General features: G+C 44.6%; 1 protein-coding gene across 15 annotated transcripts in view; it reads right to left on the bottom strand.

Annotated features, from left to right (window-relative positions):
* The window catches only part of XRRA1 (X-ray radiation resistance associated 1), a 58497-nt gene extending 34816 nt beyond the window's left edge, over positions 1–23681 (bottom strand). For 5 of the 15 annotated variants that reach the window (XM_008526135.2, XM_070624148.1, XM_070624149.1 and 2 more), the window contains exons 1-8: positions 23468–23599; positions 21393–21448; positions 18648–18745; positions 14219–14403; positions 10940–11011; positions 9644–9716; positions 6778–6875; positions 2683–2816 (exon numbers count right to left, since the gene is read on the bottom strand). In XM_008526135.2, coding sequence (XP_008524357.2) covers positions 2683–2816; positions 6778–6875; positions 9644–9716; positions 10940–11011; positions 14219–14403; positions 18648–18741 — 656 coding nt within the window. In that variant the 5' untranslated portion in view covers positions 18742–18745; positions 21393–21448; positions 23468–23599. Of the gene's footprint in view, positions 1–2682; positions 2817–6766; positions 6876–9643; positions 9717–10939; positions 11012–14218; positions 14404–18642; positions 18746–21392; positions 21449–23467 lie in introns of those variants that run through there. The other 10 variants (XM_070624151.1, XM_070624153.1, XM_070624157.1 and 7 more) reach the window with 8 other exon arrangements.
* Positions 23682–23729: the final 48 nt, after the last annotated feature.

Here is a 23729-nt window from a genome sequence, read left to right as displayed (position 1 = left end):
TTCCTTCTCAACTACGTCCTGGCTCAGATGATAAGTTACAGGGTCACTCTATGAATACAGCCTTTTGTAGGCACCAATTACAGAATCATCTCTGAGCAAAGCTATGCTCTATTATGCAGATAAATATTTTCCTTTTGACAGTTTCTGGCTTACTACTGAGTGATGGAAGAGACCGAATATCTGACCGCACTAAGTGACCACACGACCTGAGCTGTTCACCACGGACTGAATGTGCAGCAGGACTCCCGCATCAAGCGAAAGCAGGACTGGAGATCGGACTCAAGCAAACCTGGAAGAGGTCCCTGAATGAAGACCCCTCCGAGCCCTCCGATGCCTGCTCCTGGTGTACCGCTCCCTCTCCATCAACCCACAACCGGGGTCCTGTGACCAGCTGATGTAGGAGAAGCATCTCCAGCTGGGTTTACAAATGATTTTGCATTATACGCTAATACTAACCAAAGCCTGACTGTTACAGTATTATAACTCCATACAGAGGTGGCTCTGAAAAGGCAGGAGAAGAGAAATCCTCCCTACAGGTAAAACTTAGAGCAACAGATCCGATTGTTCATTTTGCTTGGTTGGCGAGATAGCTAGAATTTCAAGTCCAGGCTGATTCGTGGGCAGTGGCTAAGGGTTTAGTTGAAAAGTCAAAGCTTGGAAAAAACAATGTAAAGCTGCTGACAGGGAGATCTGAGGGGAAATGATGTGACCGGACCTCTCCGAATGGATACAGAGGGGGAGGGTTACTTGTGTCCCATCTGAACGCTCCCAGAGACTATCCACTGCAGCCAAGCCTCTCAGTGACCAGGTGGACAAGATGGCCTAGTCCATGAGTGTCGGCTGGATACCCCGGCGCTTGCCAAACAGCCTTGGCAGCAGGGAAGGAGGCTACACACTTCGTCACCAAAGCAGATCTGGCCACCACCCGGAGCACCCCACCTGCCAACAGCAGAGGCCAGTGCTGAGCCCCCACCATGGCACCATTTCCAGGAGGATTGGCCGGGCATCTAGCAGGAGGACAACTACAGTGGACACCTTCTTCACAGCAGGAGCAGTGATATCTTCCTCACTGGAATAAATACGCATTTTAGATACAGATTTTCATTCTCTGACCACAATGTTCTGAAAGCATCACCATCTGTGAACTCACAGAATGTCTTATTCATTATCCCGGGACCTCACACAACATTGTTTCTAACCATGGACCACATTTCATGGCAAAGAAGTGCAATAACGTGCTCACAGACATGGAGTACTCCATCACGCAGAAGTAGCTGACCTAATAGAATGGTAAAACAGTCTTTTGATGATTGACAGTCTTTTATTTATTGCACTAACTAGAAGACCACCCCCTGCGAGGTCGGGGTGCTGATTTACAGGATGAAGTATCACATAAACCAGGAACCAATAATGATGCTTTTTCTCTCACAACCAGAACACAAGGGTCTAGGAATTAACGAATGAAAATGAGAGTAGTTCCTCTTACAATTATACCTAACAATCCACCTGCAGCATTTTTGCTTCTCATTCTTGCAACTTTGAGCTCTTCTGAGTTAGAAGTCTGAGTTTTCTAGGGAGGAATACTTTTACAGAAGACGAAAGAACAATTCCACTTAACTGGAAGTTGAGTTTGCTACTGGCCACATGCATTCCTCATTCTACTGAACCAACAGGCAGGATAAAGACAGGTGCACTATATCGGCTGGGTGATTGATACTGTTTATCGAAAGTAGATATGACTGCTGTTATGCCTTGAGGGCAAAAAGGAATATGTTTGGAATCCAGAGGATTATCTGGTGTTCCTCTTAGAAGTGTCATACCCATTAGTCAAAGTTAATGGAATTTTTGCAAGATGAAAAGAGTTCTGGAGAGGGATGGTGGCGATGGTTGCACAACAACGTGAATACTGAATGCCACTGAACTGAACACTTAAAAATGGTTAAGATGGGAAGGCCTCTGACAGGGAAAGGAGGGGGGGGTCTGAGCTGGGCCTTGGAATATGGACAGATTCTACATAAGAAGAGAATGTAATGGTCACAAGCATGGTCTCTGGAGTCAGACGGACTTGGTTCAAATCCTGGCCCGCCACTTACTAGGCTTTGTAACTCTGGGTGAGTTATTTAACCTATCTGTGCCTTAATTTCCTCGTCTATAAAACGGAGATAATAATAGGACACTAATAACAATAGGGTTGTCGTGAAGATTAGTTGACTTAATACACATTAAGTGCTGAGAACGGTGTCTGGCACATAGTAAGCACCACATATGTGTTATTATTATTAAGAGAGGAAGGACCAGTGCATTCTAGCTAGAGGCATGGCCTCAGCAGGTGTACAGAACGGGAATATGCAAAATTTATTTAGAGGGTTTATGAAGGGGAATAGTCTGGCAAGAACCATATCCACAACTTACCCATGACCAATCAGAGGCAGGGGGAGTGACTTGCCAGCACCTGTGTCTCTCCTAATGGTACCCATCTGACGCCTCCCCATCCTTTGGGGCCCTGCTTCCATGGCCGCTTTCTCTGGGAGCTATGGTAGGTGGCTTTCTCCCTGCTTTGAGCATTCAGAGCCTATCTTCACAGCACTTCTGAGCTGCTTTGGACTATTCCCTTGGATGCTTGCACCCAGACAAAGGCTCATGAGGGAACACATGGGACGGAATCTGGGATCTAGAACTTACTGCTCTGTGACAGCCAAATTGGGTGGCAGGGAAGTGAGCCCATTGCCTGTGAGCAGCAGAACACGGAGGTGTGGCAGAATCCCCAGATCACAAATGGCCTCTGCAGTCAGGCTGTTGAAGGAAAGGTCCAGGAACTATGGTGCAAAGATAAAAGATGGGGCACTTTGCATGACAATACTGCTTGTACATGAGGTGGGAGCTGGCTACTTTTTTTAACTTTCTGGTGGCCCCACCACCCACAGGCTAAAAGCCTCCTGACTCCGCATTAACATTCAACGTCTACTAGAGTCACTTCCCGACCTACCTGCCAGCCTTAGCTCCCACTACAAACCTTTGTTTATCCTGTGCTGCTGGCCAAAGTGACTCCTCCCTGCCCCCCCCCCCCGCCCCCCCACCTAGAGATCTCCTCTCAAGCTTTTCACTCAACCAGGAATGCCCTTTCTCCATGCATCTGAATCTAAGCTCCAAGAGGCCAGCTCAAAAGCTGCCTCTTTATAAAATCTTTCCTAATTCCCCAGCCAGGAGGAATCTCTCCTTCCTCTGACTTTGAGTGCTTTGTTTAGACTGCTCTGGGAGATTTCTCACAGTTGGCTAGGTTATCTGGGATAGGTGGATCTATGCTTGAGGAATAGGGATACTGGTACACGGATGTGCCTTGCAGAGTCCAGGCACACACTGGTGGACTAGACCATAAACTCTCTGAGGTCAAGGGCCATGCCACTCTGTCACTGTATCCTTATAACTTAGCATAGGACCTGGCACATAGTAGGTGCACATTAAAAAAGTCAGCTGAAATGAACTGGCTTATGAGGACAATGACCCAAACTATCATCTCAACATCAACCACTTCCTAACTGGCCACCTAGATTCAAAAGATAGTTGACTGGGATCAGGGGACCGACAAATCAGGAAACTGGGTTTCTCTCTGCAAAGACACAGGCAACTAGGATAAATGACATCAGCCCAGTCTTTGCTCTCTCTCTTCTGAGCCTCTCCAGACACTCACTTTAGCTCTTATGTACAAGTCTGCTCCCTCCAATCCATTCTTCATACAGCAGCCATAGTGGTTTTTCTTTTTTTTCCTTCTTCTTCTCCCCAAAACCCCCCAGTAGACAGTTGTATATTCTAGTTGTGAGTGCCTCTGGTTGTGCTATGTGGGACACTGCCTCAGCATGGCCTGATGAGCAGTGCCATGTCCATGCCCAGGATCCGAACTGGTGAAACCCTGGGCAGCTGAAGCAGAGCATGAAAACTTAATCACTCGGCCACAGGGCCAGCCCTGCTGGTGGTTTTTCTAAAACACAGTTCTGACCCTATTACTGCACAGCTCCAAATCCTTCAATGGATCCCTATTCTCCATAGGATAAGCTTCAAACTCCTTAGCAAGGCTTCCAAGGCTCTCCACGGTCTCTCTCTGGTTACCTCTCCAGGCTTATCTACCACTACAGTCTATTGTGTCTCTCTCCATCTCAACCACACTGAGCTGTTTCACCACTGTTCTAGCTCGGCAGCTCGCAAACCAAGGCCTGAAAGCCAAATCTAGCCAGCTTTGCATGGCCCATGAGCTAAGAATGATTTTACATCTTTTAATGGTTGAAAAAAATCAAAAAAATAACATTTTGTGGAAATTATGTGAAATTCCAATTTCAGGATCATAAAGTGTTATCAGAACACAGCTGTGCTCATTTGTTTACAGACTGTCTATGGCTGCTTTCCTTCTACCACAGCAGAGCTGACTAGTTATGACAGTTATGACTAGTCGTGACCATGTAGACCGCAAAGCCTAAAATATTTGCTGTCTAGCCCTTACAGAAAAAGTTTGCTGACCCTTATTCTAGCCACTTTGGCCGTTTAATGTTGGGTCCAAATTTGCTTAGACTTCAGGGCAGCTCAAAGAAATGAATAGTCTTAGAATCACAGGTCACAGAATTTCACAGGTGGCCCAGAATTTACAAAAGGGGAAACTTAAATCCCAGAGAGGGCAAGTTACTTGGCCAAGGAGGCACGCCAGGGTGGTGGCAGGACTGAGACTAGACACAAGGGCTCCTGAGTTTCCGGCCACGGCTCCGGCTGACCCTTTTCCAGACTTGTCTGCAGAGAATCAAATCATGGCGGAGTTAAGTTTTTCTAAATTGACTCCTGAAGAATTCTGCTTTGGGTGGCAGCCTTCCTGGCAAACAAGGACAGAAGATTCCTAACCTGGCTACTGCCTCTGCTGACTCACGTCAAGGTTTATTACACGTCAAGGTATTCATTACTGTGAGCAGCAAATTCAGGACATTTGACAGGTTTATCCTTCTTCTTAGTGAGCCCTTGCAAATCACAGAGAGATGAAAACAAATGATTCGCCAGGAGATTTCCTCTTCTCATTTATATCCGGCATCTTGACTTTGGTCTGCTCTCTTACGTAAATAAATTCCCTTGGGTGAGGGCTTCCAAAAAGCCAACCATGATCAACCAGTAGATCCAAGCTAGTCAACTGTGGGGTCAGAGTCTGTAGTCATATCCCCTCACCACAGCCCACTGGCACTTAAGACAGGGGTTTGAAATGGTAGGAGTGAGCAAGGCAAGATGTCTGGCACAATGTATGACACACAGGAGCTCAATAATGACTTTTAAAAAAAAGTAAAAAAATACGTGGAAGTTCATTAGAAGCTCCCAAGCCTGCAGGTCAAGGAAATGGCTCCCTGTATCTCTAGGAATCTGGAACCTGTTTCCCACTGCCTATGCTCAAATGTAACAAAACGTGTTTTTAACAAAGCACAAAATTGCTTCATTTGTTGTAAATTTACTCTCTCTTTGTTTTATTGAACTTTCAAGAGCTTTGCTTCCTGGACAGATCTAAGGACCACTTCCGTTCCAAATCACAGTAAATCACTGTTATCCTCAATATGACTTGAAGCCAAGGACAGAAGCTACCATTAGATTCAGTGCAGCACGCTTAAGAATGCAAGGACATATAATACATTTTAGCAAGACTGCCAGCCCAAGCAGTTAAAAATTTTTAAGACTTTGGCATATAAAGGGTATCAAGTCTCTGAAAAATTCACTCCTGTGGAAGGTCTCTCTCTCCCTGGCAAACCAGGTTAAGTGAAGCTTTTGTGAAGAATCGCTGGCTCTTGATGTTTGCAGATTAAATAATTTAAGTTAGCAACTCTTTGAGATCAACCCCCAGGCTCTGACATGCAGACATCTTGCTGAGGTTTGAATCTGAAATACTTCTACGATAGGGCCAAAGTGTGGGCAAGAGTCCATTATTGAGTGAGGGAGCCCAGCCAGATGCCCAGCCCCACACCTCGCTCCAGTTCTGTCGTTCTCTGCTCTCCACGTATGCGGTGACTCTCAGGTAGTGATAAAAGCTTTGTTTCTTTGTGAAAAGTGGCCCTAAAGTTTTCATGAAAGTTGAAGAGGTGATTAATTTGAAGTATGAAAACATGCATAGAAAATGCATGACTATGGCAAATTTAATCAGGAGAAAGACAAGAATGCAAATTTTTCTGTATTTTCGAATCTGGGGTTTGGAGAACAGCTGTGGATGTACAAAGGTCAAGAGTCTGCTGGAGAACCCAGAGGAGACCTATTTTATTTCAATCATCCCTGGGCCTATGGTCTAGGCCTATAGCCTGCCTTATCCAAGCCCGCTGAAAACAATCTGGCTCACTCAGACCAGAATGGGTCTCTGGAATCAGTCCATAATGCCTCAAGTTCAGCTGGTCCAATCTGCTGTGCCTAGCACTTAATGTCCATGGTTCCTCAACCCCTATTGGATCCAGATCTCCCCTCCAACTCTCCTTCCTTGAATATTCTGTTTAACTCACTTTTCTGCACAGACGCCTTTGGACATGACCTTTGGCATTTATTTTCTAGGACCATGCACCATGGCCATAGGTATAATATATTCTCATCTATTTGCCACTGCTGCCACCACCACCACCACCGACCCTGCCAGCCTCTCCAGAGGACTGCCTGGAAGCAAGGATCTGGCTGTAAAGGCCCAGAGAGCCCATTCCCAACAGTTACAAGCAGTAGAGACTTCCCCATCCATTCCTTACAGAGAATCACGTGGGCACCAAAAACTCCCTACCTCCAACTTACTTCCAAGGACTTAAAGTCGCCATATTTCACGTAGACTGTTTTGATGTTGTTAAATGCGAGCTCCAGTTCCTTTAAGGCTGGAAATGTGTGAAACGCCTCTACAGGGGAAGGAGAAAGAGAGAATCTGCAGCTTGGGAAGGACTTAAGAGAAAGATATTAACAGTGGTCATTTACTGCTTCCCACTGGGTTAGGTCAAGCACTGTGTAAGGTGCTTCCCATACACGGCCTCTAACTCTAACAACCCTGAGAAATAGGCATTACTACTTCCATTCTACTGCAGAGGAAACTCAGGCTCAGTGAGGCTGAGTGATTTGCTAGAAACAGAACTGCTGGCAAGTGGAAGGGCCAAGAATTGAATCTAAGTCTAACACCAAAGCCCATTTAAAAATTATCTATAGCATTTCCAATCATAAAAGTAAAAATGCCCACCAAAAAAGTCAAAAAACACAGAAAAATAAAATTTCCCTTTAGTCTTAACACCCAGAGATAAGCATTGAAAGTTTCACGTATAATACTCAGACTTTTTCTCATGTGTATACTGAAACACACACACTTTGCACAAAAATGGAATCGTACCATACACATTGTATTGTGACTTGCTTTTTTTCCCTTAATAACATGACTTAAAGATTGTTCCATGTCAAAACATATAGATCTGCATAATGTCTGAATGACATTCTATAGTGTAGACATACCCTAGCTTATTTAACCATTCCCCTACTGATAGCCTTTAGATAAAAAAATAAGAACACTTTTTCCCTTCTGTGTGAGAACTGGACCTTGGGTTAACAATCTAGCTCTGTTTCCCTGGTAATCTGAAGCAAATGGTACGGTAACTGTGTTACTAGGCAATATCGCTATGGTAAAAATGACCCCAGATTGCTAACTGACATCTGGACCAGGAGAAACTACAAACATCTGATGGGGGCACCATCACTTTGGGCTTCCCTGTGTGTGGTGACTCCTATAACTGGACATGTCCAGGAGCTGTGTCCATGGAGGGTTACAGTGGCTACTTGCTCCTGTGGGAAATGAGGTTTCTAAGCCAGGGTGGCTCCTGCATCCACCCAATGAGAACCTCACTGCCTCGGGCCTGAGCTGGGTGCCACAGAGAATGGGTCACAGACGGCAGTGTGGACTGCTCCATCAACTGCTGTGAGGACTCCAGTGAAGAGGAACTGCTGATGCTGTGCTGCTGGCACACTGTGTGGAGTTACTCAGAGCCTTCTAAGTGAGCCTGGTGTCAGTGTGGCCTGCGGTGGTTTCGTGAGTTAGAATGTTCACTAGGGCCTATTAAAAAAGACTGGTAGGTATTTCAGGAAGTTGCCAATGAACATTCTTGTACAAGTATATTTCTGTGGAATAAATTCCTGGAGGCAGAACTACTAAATTAAAGGCAATGACTATTTTGAGAGACATTGTCAAACTGCTTTCCAAAGATATTGAACCAATTTTTTATTACACTTCTGCCAGTTGAATAACGAAGGTATCCACTTCCCCACTAATGCTGGCTGTCATCAGTCCTTCTCATTTTTGCCAACATTTGATAGGCAGAAAATAGTTTTTGACACAGTTTTAATTATTAGTGAGGTTGAGCATCTTTTCACGCGCCTGTTGCCTTTGTATTTCAAGCCCATGTTCCTGCAGGCCACACTGTTTCCTCAAGGGCAGGGACTTTGTCACACGCTTCCTTAAAAACACCTCTTAATCTCAACACATACCAAACTTAACTCATCTTATGTCTCCCCAAACCTGCCTCTCCTCTAGCACTCTCTATCTCAGTGAATCCCCTTGGTTCCTCTCTCTCTTCATATGCCCATTAGTTACCAAGTCCTGTTATTTCTACCTCCTCCTGAATCTCTCTCTCTCAATTCCCTTCACCCCTGTGGCCAAGCCCTGGTTCAGGCCTCCCCCCCCCTCCCCTGGAAGCATGAACTGTCTCCCAGTTCCCCTGGACTCCATCGTCCTCCTTGTAAGCCACCCTCCTCACAGCCACCACTGAGCCTCTCTATTTAAAAGCCTTTGAAGGCTCTCTCCTGCCTGTAGGATTAAGTCCAAGTCACTCCGGGCCCTTAAGAATCTAGTCCCTATGGACCTTTCTAGTCTCTATTCTCCCCTATCCACCTCCTTTACACACATATAACGCCTTTTCAGGGTCCCTGATCAGGCACTGCCCTGTCGGCCTGAAATGCCTCCTTACCTTCCAGCTCCTGAGTCACTCCTACTCGTTCTCTAGGTCTCAGCTCAGGAGCTCCTCTTTGTGGAAGTTTCTCCTGACACTTTGGCCCTGGCTGAAGTCCCACTTATATGCTCGTATAGCATTTCCTGATTCCCTCTATCATTGCACTTACTGCATCCTGCTATAACTGTCTGTGTCTGAGCCCATCTCGCCCACCAAACTATAAGCTCACCAGAACAGGAACTGGACACGTTCATTTCTAAAAGCTAAGCAGTCACACAGTCCTGACACCCAGCAGGGGTCGCTGTGGATTTGCTGAATAAACAAGAACTTTCTGCTCCTATAGGAGCTCCTATGGGCTTAAAAACACTTTTACATGTCTGTCTCATCTGAGCCTACAAGGCATCCTGACTTGGGGAGGGAGAAAGGAAAGGAATTATTTCAACTTACAGACTTCAAATTAAGACAACTTACAGACAAGCAGGAGCTCAGAGACATGTTTTAAGTGGGGAGTGCCAGCTCTGGGCTAGGATCCAGGTCTGTGTGTTCTCCAGCGCCCAGCTTATCGCACTCCAAAAAAGAGACGCATGGCCAGTCACGGATGGACGGACAGGCAAGTCCTAACACAAGTGACTGGCTGCCCCGGCCAAGAGGCAGAAGGCAATTTTCAGGGAGAAAAAGCTTACCTAGAGGCAGCAGGTTTTCTGAGGCATTGATGTAAATCACAGAATGAAAATGCCTGAAGTCTTTTTCCTTAGCCTGTGGGAAGGCAGTTCAAAGAACACGAGATTAGTTCCCTGCCTGGAGGCCTTGCCAAAGCTCCAGAGCTGCTGTCAGAAGGAGCAAAGACCTAGAGGAGTAAGACACATCCTTGGCACAAGTGCAGCCACTTGTTGAGGGCTGGCGGGGCTTTTCTGCTTCTTTTATTTTATGAGAAATAGTTCAAATGTACAGAAAAGTACAGGGAATGACACTCTGAAGACCCATGGAACCACTACCCGGCTTTAATAAATCTGAATATTTTGCTGTCCTTGCTTCAAATTTCCTTAAAGAAATAAAACATTACAGAGTGTTGACTACCCCCCAACACATATCCCTCCCCCGTTGCATTCTTCTCCCTCTTGCCCACAGGTTACAGCTATCCTGAATTGGTGAGTATTCACTCCTATACGGGTTTATACTTATATTTCATACTTGTGTGTCCATAAAGCATATACAGTATTTCTATTTACATGTTTTAAAACTTTACATTAAATGCAGTCACACTGTAGATATCATTCTGCAACCCACCTTTTTCACTCAACGCTATGTTTCTGAGAACACTATGCTCTGTTTACTTGTGTTGATACACATAGATCTTTTGAGATTTACTTATGTTGATACATGTAGCTACAGTTAATTCATTTTAAGTGCTGTACAGTGTAACACAAGCAATCTCTCTTCATATGCCATGGAAGGCTTACAAACCAAAAATATATGCCATAATACCCTGTACATACATTGGGTAATCATGGGCCACAAATTTGGCTCCGAGCTACCTACTAGCCAATGCAAAGAAAGAAACATGACTCATTACATGAGTCACAGTGTCTCTAAGTTAAGAACAAACTAGCATCTCGAGAGAACCATTAGCACTCCTGGCACTGAAAGCTGAGCAAAGAAATTTCTCCTGTAGGCTTTTGGATGGGAACTCAGCATCACACAATGAATCATGCCCCAATAAAATTCAATGGCAAAGTCAAACCCACTTCCATAAGGCTATTTCCTTTAATTCACCTCACACGGGACAATGGCAATACCAAATTCACAGCAAAAGACTGTGTCTGAAAGTTGTTTCTACCCAGTGAGTTCTTGTCTGACCCTGTCCCTCCCTTGTGACCAGATTCTCAGTCCCCAGGGACTGTGGAAGTACAATGGACAAACATCCAGGAGCTACCTCAGGTCTGGCTCACCCCAACTACATCTATGCTGGCTGGCCTTACCTTGGAGAGCTTCAGGCCACTCACGTTAATGTTGCACAGGTCTGACGGCTTCCTCACACAGTGGTGCTTCAGCTGGAACACAGTGCAGAGAGTCAGCTCTCAAGGCCCCAACAAAGTATACAATTGGCCAAGACAACAAATGACTCCCTGTGGAGGACGGCGGCCTGATACAGTGGCAAGAGCATGGGCTTTGGAGTTGCTAAGAACAGAGCTGCCATCTCAGCCCTTCCACCTCTCAGTTTCCCATCTGTAAGACGGGGAGAGGAACAGTGACTTTCCAGGGATCTTGGGCGGATTCCTTCCTCTCTGCTCCTTCTCTGTCTTTTCTGGGCCCCACTTCCTCTACCTGGCTCTTAAAAAAATCTGTATTTCTGGGGCTTTACCAATCTCATACATTTGTGATAATCTGTTTGCTTGTTCACACATTCATTCATTCATTCATTCATGCATTCATTCACCAAATATTTACTACGCACTACTTTGGGCCATGTATTATGCTAAATACATCAACAAACTTTCTACTAATCCTAACTAAACCCTTTGACATAAGTATGAGCATCTCCTTTTTTAAATGAGAAAAGCAAAGCTAAGAGAGATAAAGTCCCTTGTGTAAGGTCCCACAGCTAGTAAGTGATAGATTTGTGATTTGAATTCAAATTTATAATCACTAAATTCTGTGATTTTTTGACTACCATATGTTGCCCCTCATAATTAAAAAGTTACATGGAAATCTCAGCTTTGGAGCTTCTATTTCTGTTTAACCAAACCTCATTCCTTTTTTCTGTTAATCCTTTTTTTATTTATGGTATCTACTATGTTTAGGTATGGAACTAAGCATTGGGAGGACAACAAAGAAAAAGCAGAAATATTTCATGCTTTCACAGAACTTATAACTGCATGGAAGCCAAGTAGCAAGCAAGCATTTCTAATGTGATAGATATTTTAAAGGAGAAATTCAAGATGCTATGGGAGACAATTTCAGGAGGTCCTAACCTCAGTCTGGAAGTGACAAAATATTTACTTGAAGAAATAACATTTCAGCTGAGACCTAAGAGCTATGTAGGAGTTGGTCCCATGAAAGTGGGTGGCAGGAGTTGTGAAAGCTATTAAAGCAGGAAAAAGCAAGGTGCTTTTCAGAGGATGAAAAACAACAAGATAAGGATGGGAGGCAGTCATTAGATCATTTGGGTCCATGCTGGCTCTGTAAAGGAGTGTGGATTTTATCCTGCCGTCAATGGAAAGCTGTCAGAGGGTTTTTGGCAGGGGGCTGATACACCTGGAAAGGATGAGGAGACAGAAGAGCAAGGGGAGAGACCAATATACCAGACATTGTTAATTACCTTCCCTAGAGCCATTTCTCTACTTCTTCCTTGTTAAAGACCCCCAATGTTATTCACATGTCTCCAAGTGGATGTGTCCTTTAAGCCCCAGCTCCAAGGGATAAGTCTTGACTTGTCTAATCCAACTATGGAGGTCATGTGCCCCTAACCAATGATTGTTGAGACACGTGATATAGGTCTGGCCAAAGAGACACTGGCTGCTGGGGGCGGGAGGTCAGTTCTGGGAAGCTTTTTCTTACTTTTAAAAATAAATATAAGACAGTGGCAATCCCTTTTCTACCTCTGAATGTTATCCTTTACATGTGATGCTGGAGTTGCTGCAGCCATCTCGGGCAATCAGCCCAAGAAGACAAGTTGACAAGGAGATAAGAGCAGAAAGAAGTAGGAACCTGGGCCTTTGAATATGTCATTAAATCAGTAAATTAACCTACTTTGGAATAATAATGCCTCTGGCTTCTTTTTATGTGAAATAAAAGCCTCCTAGTTGGTTTAAACTAGTTAGGAAGTTGCTGAATTAGTCCAATAAAAGATGATGTGGCCCAGATTAGGGTGGTGGCAGTGGAGATGAGGAGAACAATACAGATTTGACCACTATTTAATAAAAGTGCCCAGGCCTGGTAACAGTAGGGGTAGGGCGGTGAGGGAGAGACAAGGATCACGGATAACCCCAGGTTACTGGCTTGGTGAATGGGTAGATAACAGTGCCATCCTAGAGACACTATAGTAAAGAGTAGAAAAGAGGTATGTTTGGGGCCTTGGAGTAAGGTGACTGGTGCAGTGGGTCAATATGAGGTGCCAGTGAAACATCAAGTGGAACTATCCAATGGTGGGAGGGTATTCCACTACTCGGAAAAACATCCTTGTTGCTTCTGCTATCCAAAGAGGCAGCAGAGGTAACAAGCTATCCTGATTAATGTGGGAATGTATATGTTGTTGGAAACAAAGGGAAAAAGAGGATCATTACAGGAAGCGTTTCTGCCCCCCTCAATACTGTTGTTTCAGTCCTCGTCACCTCCAGTGAGAAGTGGACATAATAATGAAAGAAATTCCACAGGACTCTGCAGAAAATTCCACTACTCACCTTGTGGTGAGATGCAGCCAGCTGCCTCCTCAAAGCTCTCTTTCAACATCTGATCTGTGCAGAAACCCATCTCTCGGGAACCATAAGCAGATCCTGGGAACAAAATAGGCTGCCAGAGAATCCTTCTCAGGGAGCTAAGAGAACTGGATTGCACATTAATATTGGTTTACAAAATGTGTCTTTCTTTGCAAAGCCACTGAGGCATTGCACAGAGCAGATGTGAAACTACCTGGCTGGTCTCCAACACAGCCACCCCAGTCCTCTCCGTAAAGCCTTCCCCAGGCACTGGGTAATATCTGGTCGGCTTCCCTGGCCTTCAGCCAGACACTAAACCCAAAGGACAAAGGTTATAGAGTGTAGGACCTCCCCAGTCCCCTTGAACCTGGAGAGATCTCACCAGAGCAGAGCAGAAATTTGGAATTTTCAATTTACTGTTGCCCCTGACCTACTCCTTTGCCTCTCCAACTCAATTAAGAGGTTTTACCTGATATAGTGTAAAGGCACAGGCTCTGGAGTCAGCAGCCCAGAGTTCTAATCCTGAGGAGTTCTAATCCTGAGTAGACCAGAGTTCTGATTACTAGCTGTGGGACCTAGGCCAAGGCAAATTACCTCAGTTTTCCCATCCACACAACAGCAACAATAGGGATGATAATACCTATCTCACAAGGTGGATGTAAAGAAAGCTTTGGGTCCCTTCATCATCCTGGTTGTACATTCTGATCATTTGCCAAGATCACTCTAGTAGTGTGGGGTGGGTTGGGAGTAGTTGCACCAGAGTAGAGCAGGGCAAGTCCTTGCCCTCCACCAAGACAATCACCAGCGATGCTGCCAGCCATTCCAGGATGTATTAACTCTCACCAGAAAAGCCCGGTCCAGCACACGTCCAGGAACGTCCGCTTGGCTTTCCCGTCGAGGCCCTTTCTTCCCTCCAACCTCAAAAGAAACCTTCTTCTGGCTTTCCTGACCTTCTGTTGGTGCCTCAACCACACCCTTGGGCTTCCTCTTGAGGTTACATTTTCGAGCCATTAACCAGTATCCTCGGCCTGTTGAGAAGATCAGAACAGTGAGAAGGAACAAACTTCTCCAAAGCCACAATTAGAGCACTTACAGAATGTTTATCTATAACACTAAAACCAAAAATAGCTCCTCATTACCTAAAATGCACCAGATACTGTGCTGCTGCTGGGGCTGGGGGGATGTCCACCTACCTATCTCATTTAATTGGCCCAAAAACCCAGTGAAGTTATATTACTGCTCCCATTTCACAGATGAAAAGGCTAAGACTCAAAGAGGTGGAATAGCTTGTCCAATTCCTTCCTCCACAATTTTGCCTCCAACCTCTAATTGCTCCTTCAAGACCTCAGATCAAGCACTCCCTGTTCTGTGAAGCCTTCCCTGACCCCCCTCAGCAGAGCTGATCACTCTTTCCTGTGCCAACTATTTACTACCACCCCCCAACCCCCTGCCCATTTGTCACCTCTTGGGGAAAGTCCAATGTGTGACATCAACTCAATGGTCTCCATCTTCCCAGACCTTACTCTGGATTCTATCATTATAGGGGAAAGGTTGCATTCAGAGCTCAGGATGAGATAATTATAGGACAGTTAGTATTTTTAAAAACTACAATACATGTTCACTGTAGAAAGAACTAGAAAATGTATGTAAGCAAAAAGAAGAATATGAGGTTTACTAGTAAGCCTACCTAACAAAAATCATGACAACATTCTAGAATCTGTTCTCTCCTTCATCAGCAGTTTATTTACTACAAGGCATTCAATACAATCTGTAATTATTCATTCACTTGTTTATTGTCTGTTTTGGAAGAGCACAGACTTTGTCTGATTCATTCATCTCACTATTCCCAAGGCCTGCACAGAGCTTACCACACTGTGAGTGTTGCCGAACGAATGGCTGAACAAACCGTGAGCCACAGCCTCCCACCTATGATCATCCATTCAGAACTTTTCTGAGCATGTACTTTGTGCTGTGAGTTGGGCTATGGAGAGGAATATGACAGAGGCTCTGACTCAAAGGAGCTCAATAATATAAGGGGTCCTGTGAAAGCCCAGAGGGGAGCTACCAGGCTAGGACATGAGCTAAATCCAGTAAGGTGAAGGTTGACTAGGTGGAGATAGAAAAACCAGGCAGCCTGAGCAGAGGGAAGAGATCAAGGAGTACCCATGGGTAAGAAAGATCCAGGCACTCCATTTCCCATGGCTGTCCCCAGCTAGGGCATGGACTTTTGTCCTATCCCAATACCCCTGACTTCTGGAGACTCCAGACTGAGTTGGTCCCCAAACCCCCAACATGGCCGGGACGGAAGGCTCAGAGTGTGTCAGGAGATGAACATGAGGGAGAAGAGATGAGACTGGGGAGATTAGCAGTCAGATCAGAAAAGGTACTGAGGACCAGAATAAGGAGCTTGGGTTTTAATGGGGTGAGCTTTTAGCAGGAAGAGTATCCATGGGAGGGTTTGTTTTCCTATAATTTTTCATTTTAAGATAATATGAGACTTCCAGAAAAGTTGTAAAAATAGTAAAGAGTTCCTGTACAGCTTTTACCCAGTTTCCCTAATGTTAACATCTTATATAATCATAATACAAGGATTGAAACGAAGCAATTAACACTAGTACAATATCAGTAACTAATCTATAGCCCTTCTTTGAATTTTGCCAGTTTTCTCATCAGTGTCCTCTTTCTGTTCCAGTAACCAATCCAGGATCTCATATTTTATTTAGTTGTCATGCCTCCTTAGTCTCCCCCAATCTGTGACAATTCTTCAGTCTTTCTTTTTTCTTGTGTGATCCTGACACTTTTGAAGAGCACTAGTCAATTATTTTGTAAAAAGTCCCTCATTTTGAACTTGTGTGATGCTTCCAATAATCAGACTAAGGCTTTGCATTTTGGCAAAACTACCAGAGAAGTGATGCTGTGCTCTTCTCAGCACATCATATCAGAGGGCACACGATGTCAGCATGTCTTATTACTGGTGATGTCAATTTTGGTCACTCAGTTAAGGTGGTGTCGGCCTGGTTTCTCTACCAAGAAGTTACTATTTTTCTCTTGTAATTAATAAAGATACCTTGAGACTATGCATATATTGTGTTTCTCATCATACTTTGACCCACTAATTCTAGCATCGGTTGATGGTTAATTGTATCTGTCACCTTAACTAAGCTATGATAAGGAGTTATTCAATCAAACACGAATCGAGGTGTTGCTTGGAAGGTGTTTTGTAGACGTGGCTGACATCTACAATTAGTTGACTTTAAGTAAAGTAGACTATCCTTGATAGTGTGTGTGGGCCTCACCCCATCAGTCAAAAGACCTTAAAAGCAAAATTTTGCCTTAAAACAGTAGCATCAGCTCCTCCCTGAGTTTTCAGCCTGTCTCCCCTACAGGTTTCATATTTGCCAGCCCCCACCATTTCATAAGCCAATTTCTTGAAATACATAATGCATATATGTGTGTGTCTATATACAGTCATGTGCCACATAATGATGTTTCAGTCGATGACAGACTGCATGTACGGCAGCGGTCCCATAAGAGTAGTTCCATATAGCCTAGGTGTGTAGCAGGCTATACCATCTAGGTTTGTGTAAGTACCCTCTATGATGTTCACACAACATCACCTAACAACGCATTTCTCAGAATATATCCCTGCCATTAAGCAATGTGTGACAATATATACACAAATACACATAAATGTATATGGAAACAGAACAAGAAGGAGATACATATATATATCCTATTGGTTCTATTTCTCTGGAGAACCCTGATACAGCATCCAAAGAAGTTTCTTACCTGTGAAAATTATTATTGTTATGTTTTAATAGTGATTTTCTATTTCCCTCATTCCTTCTACATTTATTAACTGGAATTCTACTGTAAGGAAGAGCTGTTCCTCCTCCCCAACTTATTTATGTATTGATGTATGTATAAACATTTATTTATATCAGTATGGGCTCATGGATATTTATTCATTCTATGGTTTACAACCCAATTCTACCTTTATTTGCTTTTTGGCTCAGACTGTCCCAGCTTTGGCCATCGGGAGCTCCTTCAAGTTGGCTCCTATGTCCTTTTGACACACCCTCATCATTTTTCTGAGCACTTCTTTAGTTTCTGGCACCATACAATGTACCAGGCTCAAATGTACCAGGAAAAAGTGTATTTTTCCTGCCCCAGCCTAGGAAACAACTTCTTCTCTGAGGAGCCCTGGCTCCTTTTATTGGAGAATGGTATTTAGAAACCAAGATCTAGGCACCAGGCATGCTCTTCGAGACTGTGGTGTCACTGCTTTCAGTGGACTAGGAAATATAGGTACATATACCAACACATGCAGATACACACAGCTCTGTCCATGTCTCTATCTGTCCATCTATGTGTGTATGAGGGGGTGTGGGTGTGAAATCATGAGTTCATACTGGGAGCTCCATAAAGAGGGTTTTAAACAGGTAGGCGGCCAGAGAAGGTCTTTATGTGAAAAACGAAATCACTCTAGAGAAGTGGGAGGACAGGCTGCAGAAAGTTCTTCCAACATTCCACATGCAGAGAAACCAGCAAGTCACTTCATCTAAAGTAAACAAGGGGTACTTCTCCCTTGCTCCACCCTTTCAAAGCAACAAATTCAACCCAGTGAACTCGTACTTCTCAATTAAGTTCCCTCTATAGGGCTCTGCTCAGTGTTAGGAGGAGTCCCTGCCCCAGGAGAGTTTTTAACTGGATAAATGTTTGAAAAACTACTTAGCAGACTCAAGTTTAAGCCATTTTATTTAGGAACTTGGCAGAATATGATTACTCATCAAATAAGAAACACGGAGAGGAGGGGACAGACACTGAGGGCTGGAGTAGCTAGACCTGACTTATGGAAGGAAGGAGAAGAGCTGAGCTTTATGGGATGGGAAGAGTTTGGATAACTGGAACAAGGGCTGGAACATTCTGGGCAAATTAAAAAAACCTATATGAAAAGAGAGGACTAAGGATTTGGGCATAAAAAAAGGGAGTGCGATTGTAGCAAAGGATAAAGGGAGGTTAGACTCTGAACATAGAACAGTGGGTGAAGGAGCCAGCAGTGAGAAGTCACTGAACCGAAGGGAACACTATGGTTAGATATGCACTTTAGAAGGCTCCCTGAGGCTGCTGGGGGAAGATGGACTGGAAGGGACGGGATTGGGTGGGACAAGGAACAGCAGTGAAGGGGCTGGAGAGGAAGAAATAGATATGAGACATTCTAAAGCAGGAGCTGGGTGTGAGGCAAAGGTACCCATTTGAGAAGTCACCTGACCTTCCTCTGGCATCCGAAGCAGATTTTTGGCTGGAAAGCAGTTGTTCAGGTAAGGATTCCCATCATCCAGCTTGTAGATTCCTGAGGAGGCCATCTTCCTGAGAGCCAAGCAAGGGAAGTGAGGAAGTAGAAGAGTGAGAAGACACAGCATTGCTCTCTCACCCCAACGCAGCTGTGATCCTCCAGGACCACCACATCGTACACACACCCCATCGCTGAGGTCCTAGAGGCCCACTGCCCTGCTTCAGAAACAGGTTGGCCCTTTAGATGAAGAGGGAGACGAGGCCCTGGGTTTTTCATTTCAATCAATCCTAACTCAGTGGGACACCGGAAAGATCATCTTTGGGCCCAGGCAGACCTGGTTTGAATCTCGGCTCTGTCTTCCCTCGCTCTATGACTGTAAAAGTTACTCTTCTCCTCTGAGCCTCAGTTTCCTCACCTGTAAAATGGGGGTAATAATACCTACCTTAACAGACAGATGAGAGGATCAGGTTAGAAAGGCATGCCTGGTACATATGAAGTGCTTGCTAGAAAGGTTCTTTAACAGAGTTCAGGGAAGAGGGGGCTCACATTTTAGGGAAGATGATGCGTGAATAATGAGATTTGAGCTGGATAAATAGGATTTGAAAGATGAATTGAGTTTGCTGAGGGAGAGAAGGATAAACATGCCAAACAGGAAGGGCCACAGGGCTGAGGGAATGGTGGTGGGCACGTGTGGCACAGTGAAGAAACAACCTGACCCAGGAAGGAGAGGGCTGTGTGTTTGTGAATCTTGGACACTATGGCTGGACAGGAAGGACAGTGTCTGCTCCTGAAGGGCCTGCAGTGCCAGGCTAGAAGCTCAGGCTCCACCCTGTAGGGAACTGAGAGCCACGGACGATATCTGAGCTGGAGAGACCCATGACTCAAGCTGTGCTTTAGAAGGAGGTCTGACAAAAATAACGTTAGGTGAAATTGGATTCTATTAACTGGTCACTGAGACATGACAATTCCAGCTCAGAAATACTGTTCCAATGTACTTTTCTCTGTCTTTCACCATTTCCCACCTAAAATATTGCCACAGTCTTCTGGCTGGATTCCCACTGAGCATGAAAGCCAAATGCTTGAGCCTGGTCTTGAAGTCCCTGGAGTCCTCTGTCCTAACCTTTCCAGTTCCAGTTAGCCCTGCCCATCAGGCTCACAGAATCATCTTCTATTCCCAAAACATACCACTCACAATGAGTCTTCCCTGCCTTTGTTCTTGGTGTTCCTTTGACCTAAAACAGCCTTCTCCATCTTGTTCATCTGGTTGATCTCATGCTTTAAGATTCAGGTCATATGCCATTTCCTTTAGGAATAAATTTCTAATCCAAGATCTAAATTTCTTAAGCCTTGAGCTCTTAGAGATTTGCGATTTTTCTTTAAAGGCATCTAGCCATTCCCAAAACTACTTTGGGACAGCTTCAAACAACTTGGGGTAGCAGAAGTTTGGGAGCCTGTTTGCCCCTTGCCAGGGGAAGGGAGGCCATGTGGGACCCTGAGATGGAGGATCTGGGAAGAGATTCATTAAAAGGAAGGAGGAGAGTGAAGAGCTGGGATCGAGTGTTTCCTGGAAGTGACAAATATGAAAAGTAGAATGGTGTGGTAGGAAGGGCAACAATTTTGGAGACAGGAGGCTTAAAATTGAGTCTAGTTTCTACCACTAAGCTGAATGATCTTGGGCAAATAATTTTACTTCTTTGTGCCTCGGATTTCTCACAGAGAAAATGAGGATAAAAACCTGTACCTCAGAGAATTGTTGTAAGGATTAAATGAGGAAATGAATAGAAAAAAAGCTTCTTTCTAGACCTGGTCCAGATGCCACCCCTTCCACAAAGCTTTCACTGAACCTCCCAGAGGGAAATAATTGCTACTTTGGCTAAATCCTTGAGTATTTCCTCTACTTCTTTTTCATGGCTGGAGCCCCTTCTACTTCATAAAATTACTAACAATCATGTGGGGGCTCTTTCAATGGTCTATGAACCTTCAAGTCTGGAAACATGTCTAATTCACTGTCTCTTCTTCCACCCTTGGAATGCTCATAGGAAACATCCAACAAACGTGTCAGCCAAATGAAGGGATATAAAGGTACTCCCAGGGCCAAGGGTTTTTATACGTATTTCTTATCTCCCTAATTAGACTCTAAGCCCCTCCAGAGGAAAGACAGCATCTATGGTGCTCATCTCTTTATTCCCAGCAACTAACACAGCACCTGGCACATAACAGATTCCATAACTATCTGTGAAATGAATGAATGATATTGATATCTTCTTTGGTCCAACACAGGGCACTGTGAATTTCCTGATCCCTAACCACCCTAAAAATGGTTGGAGGCCCCTTCCACAACACCCTCTACTTCTCCTAGTATAGTACCTATCACTTTATTAAAATTGTTTGCTCCACTACCCACTTCCCACCTGCTGTGGGGTATATAATACCTTATTCACCTATGTAATCCTACACCTAGCATAGACCTTAGAATTCACTAAAAAATGTGTTGGGGAAGATGAATGGACAGATGGATGGATGGGGAAAGATCAATAGTCATTGAGTCAATCTGTCTTTTAGGAAGCCTCTCTTGTGACCAACCACATCTATCTGTTAGATAGGTGAATGAATGAATGAGTAAATAGCTGGCTGGGAGACGTCAGAGATGACAACTGTTGGAAAAGGCGCCAATAACTTACAGAATATAGGGAACTTGCTTCTGGTCTGCGTAGTACTTACTTGATCTTTGACCTTGGGAAAGGCCCCTTGACTTCCTTTTTTTTATGTTTCTTCACCTGTAAAATATGTATTACACTCCTTCTTAGCTTGCTATTCAGAGCCTTGAATTTTCTCATTAATTATATCCTACTGTGATGCTTCTGCTTCAAAAAGTGTCTCACCTGGGGCCTAGAAAAATACCACAGGACTAAAGACCCCAGAAATAGACAAAGAGATAGAGACAGAGACAAGGATGGGAAGGGGGAGCAGGAGAACAATTTTATGACAATGACGTAGGACTAGAGGGCTTAAGTAAGATGTGAAAATCATAAATCAGAAAGAAAAGGATCGTTTCTATGCTCATTTACACAAAATAAATTTATGATGGTAAAAGGAGCAAAGACAAAGTTGAAAAACAAGAAACAATCTGGGAAAAGATACTTGCTATGCATATAACACAAAGGCTGAATCAGACTCAAGCAGATGGGGGGCATACAGACCTGGATACAACTAATCACAGAAATTCCAGTTCCCTATGAGGAACACTAGGTGAGAAGGTGTGGATTTACAACTACTGGGCGAGGAGGAGCACAGGAACCCCAGGTTACACTATCTAGAAAGTAACCCTAGAAAAGTATGAACTTTATCTGTATGGTGGAAAGAAGAAAGTCCAAGTGCCAGACTTAGAGGCTGCCTGCCTGGTTAGCTGCAGCTACCTCTGGTCTCTATCTTGAACTTGAAGCAGCTAATCTCAATCTAATTGTAGAGCCTCTCAGCTTCAAAACACACACACACGCAATTTTTTTCATCTGCATACATTGCTTGTTCCATTCCTTTGGCCTACCACACTTCTGCCCCTCTTCTTTGCTTGGCTCATATAGGCAGCTTTCCTCTATTTCCCCTCCTCAGGTTGACCCTTCTCTGTGTTACCATCTCAGATCCACCTCTTAATAGAGACACTCTGCCACATTGTACTTTAATAGCCTGCTTACCTGTCTTTCCCCTACTCCTTATACCCATAAACCTAGGCTGAGAGCCCCACCAAAGCCAGGCCTGGGTCCTACCTATATCTCTATCTCCAGCACCTCAGACAGGTCCTGGCTCATTGAAGAGGTTCAATGAGGGTTTACCGAACTAAACTGAACCATGAACACAATGCCATGGAGCTCTTCATTCTGCCTGAGAAGAAGAAAGAAGTAAGGATCAGGGAAGGCTTCACATTGCAGATGATATTAGAGCTGGGCCTTGAAAAATGAGAAGTTATAAAACATGAACAACGAAAAGCACAGAGGTGAAAAAATCTCATCTCATATTATTCAGTGATAATTATTATCACATGAGTGTTAGCTTCACCAAGACAAGTATTTTGCCTGTTATTTAGGGGTACATCCCCAGTGAACAGAACAGTGACCTTACATAGTAAGCATTCAAGAAGTGTTTGTTCAATCATTTGGACACTTATGAAGGATTCATGAGGATTAAAAAAAAAGTGATGCAACGTAATAGATCATAGTATAATACAATCCTGTTATGTGCTAACACGAGGTCACTACAGCAGGAGCTCCACGAGGGTAGGGAACAGGTCTGTCTTGATTCCCCAGTATCCTTTATAGAGTTCTAAGCAATGTTGGTGCTCAACAAATATTTGTGGGGAAAAAAATGAATTAATAAAAATCTAGAATACTATTATATCCTAAAACTGTAGAAGCAGAGCGGCAGAAGGAACATACCACGGGTTTTGATGTCAAAAAAAACCCCCTGGCTTCTAAAGTAGGTTCTGACACATGCTATCTGGCCTTGGGGAAGTTCCTAGTTTCCTCATCTGACTGGGCTGTTAGGGGACTAAAGGAGAGAATGGACGTAAATGCACAGAGGACACCGCCAGGCGGACAGTAGGCATTCAGTGAACGCGAGTTCTCTGCAACGAGAAAACATTACTAACAGCTAAGAAGACAGTCACCGGAGAGAATCACCGGCAAGCGTTGCAGCAGGACTAGAAAAGGATGAAAGAGGAGCTCTTCCCGTCCCTTTGGAAACTCTAGATCTGGGGTGGGAGAGACGCTAACCCCTCACGCAAACTAAGTGTCCAGTCGCACCTGCCTCCGGCGTCGCTTCCGCCTTCGAGGCGCCCGCGGGGGCGACGTCCCGGTTAGGCGGGATGCGCGCCTGCGAGCCTCCCGGGGATCTCGGAGCCGCTCCACGGTGGCGCTTGCCACAGCCTTCTCCACTCCTTGGTAACCGCGACGCGGTGGCTCCCTTGTAGGCGGCAACCGGCGGCCGGAGCTTCTAACTACTACAAGTCCCGGCAAGCTCCGCGGCCACTTCCGCAAGCAACGACGCGTCAGCCAACCCCGAACT

The sequence above is a fragment of the Equus przewalskii genome, chromosome 6 (genome assembly GCF_037783145.1).
Source record: "Equus przewalskii isolate Varuska chromosome 6, EquPr2, whole genome shotgun sequence".
In the NCBI taxonomy this organism is placed as follows: Eukaryota; Metazoa; Chordata; class Mammalia; order Perissodactyla; family Equidae; genus Equus; species Equus przewalskii.
This window is presented reverse-complemented; position numbering and strand designations above follow the sequence as displayed.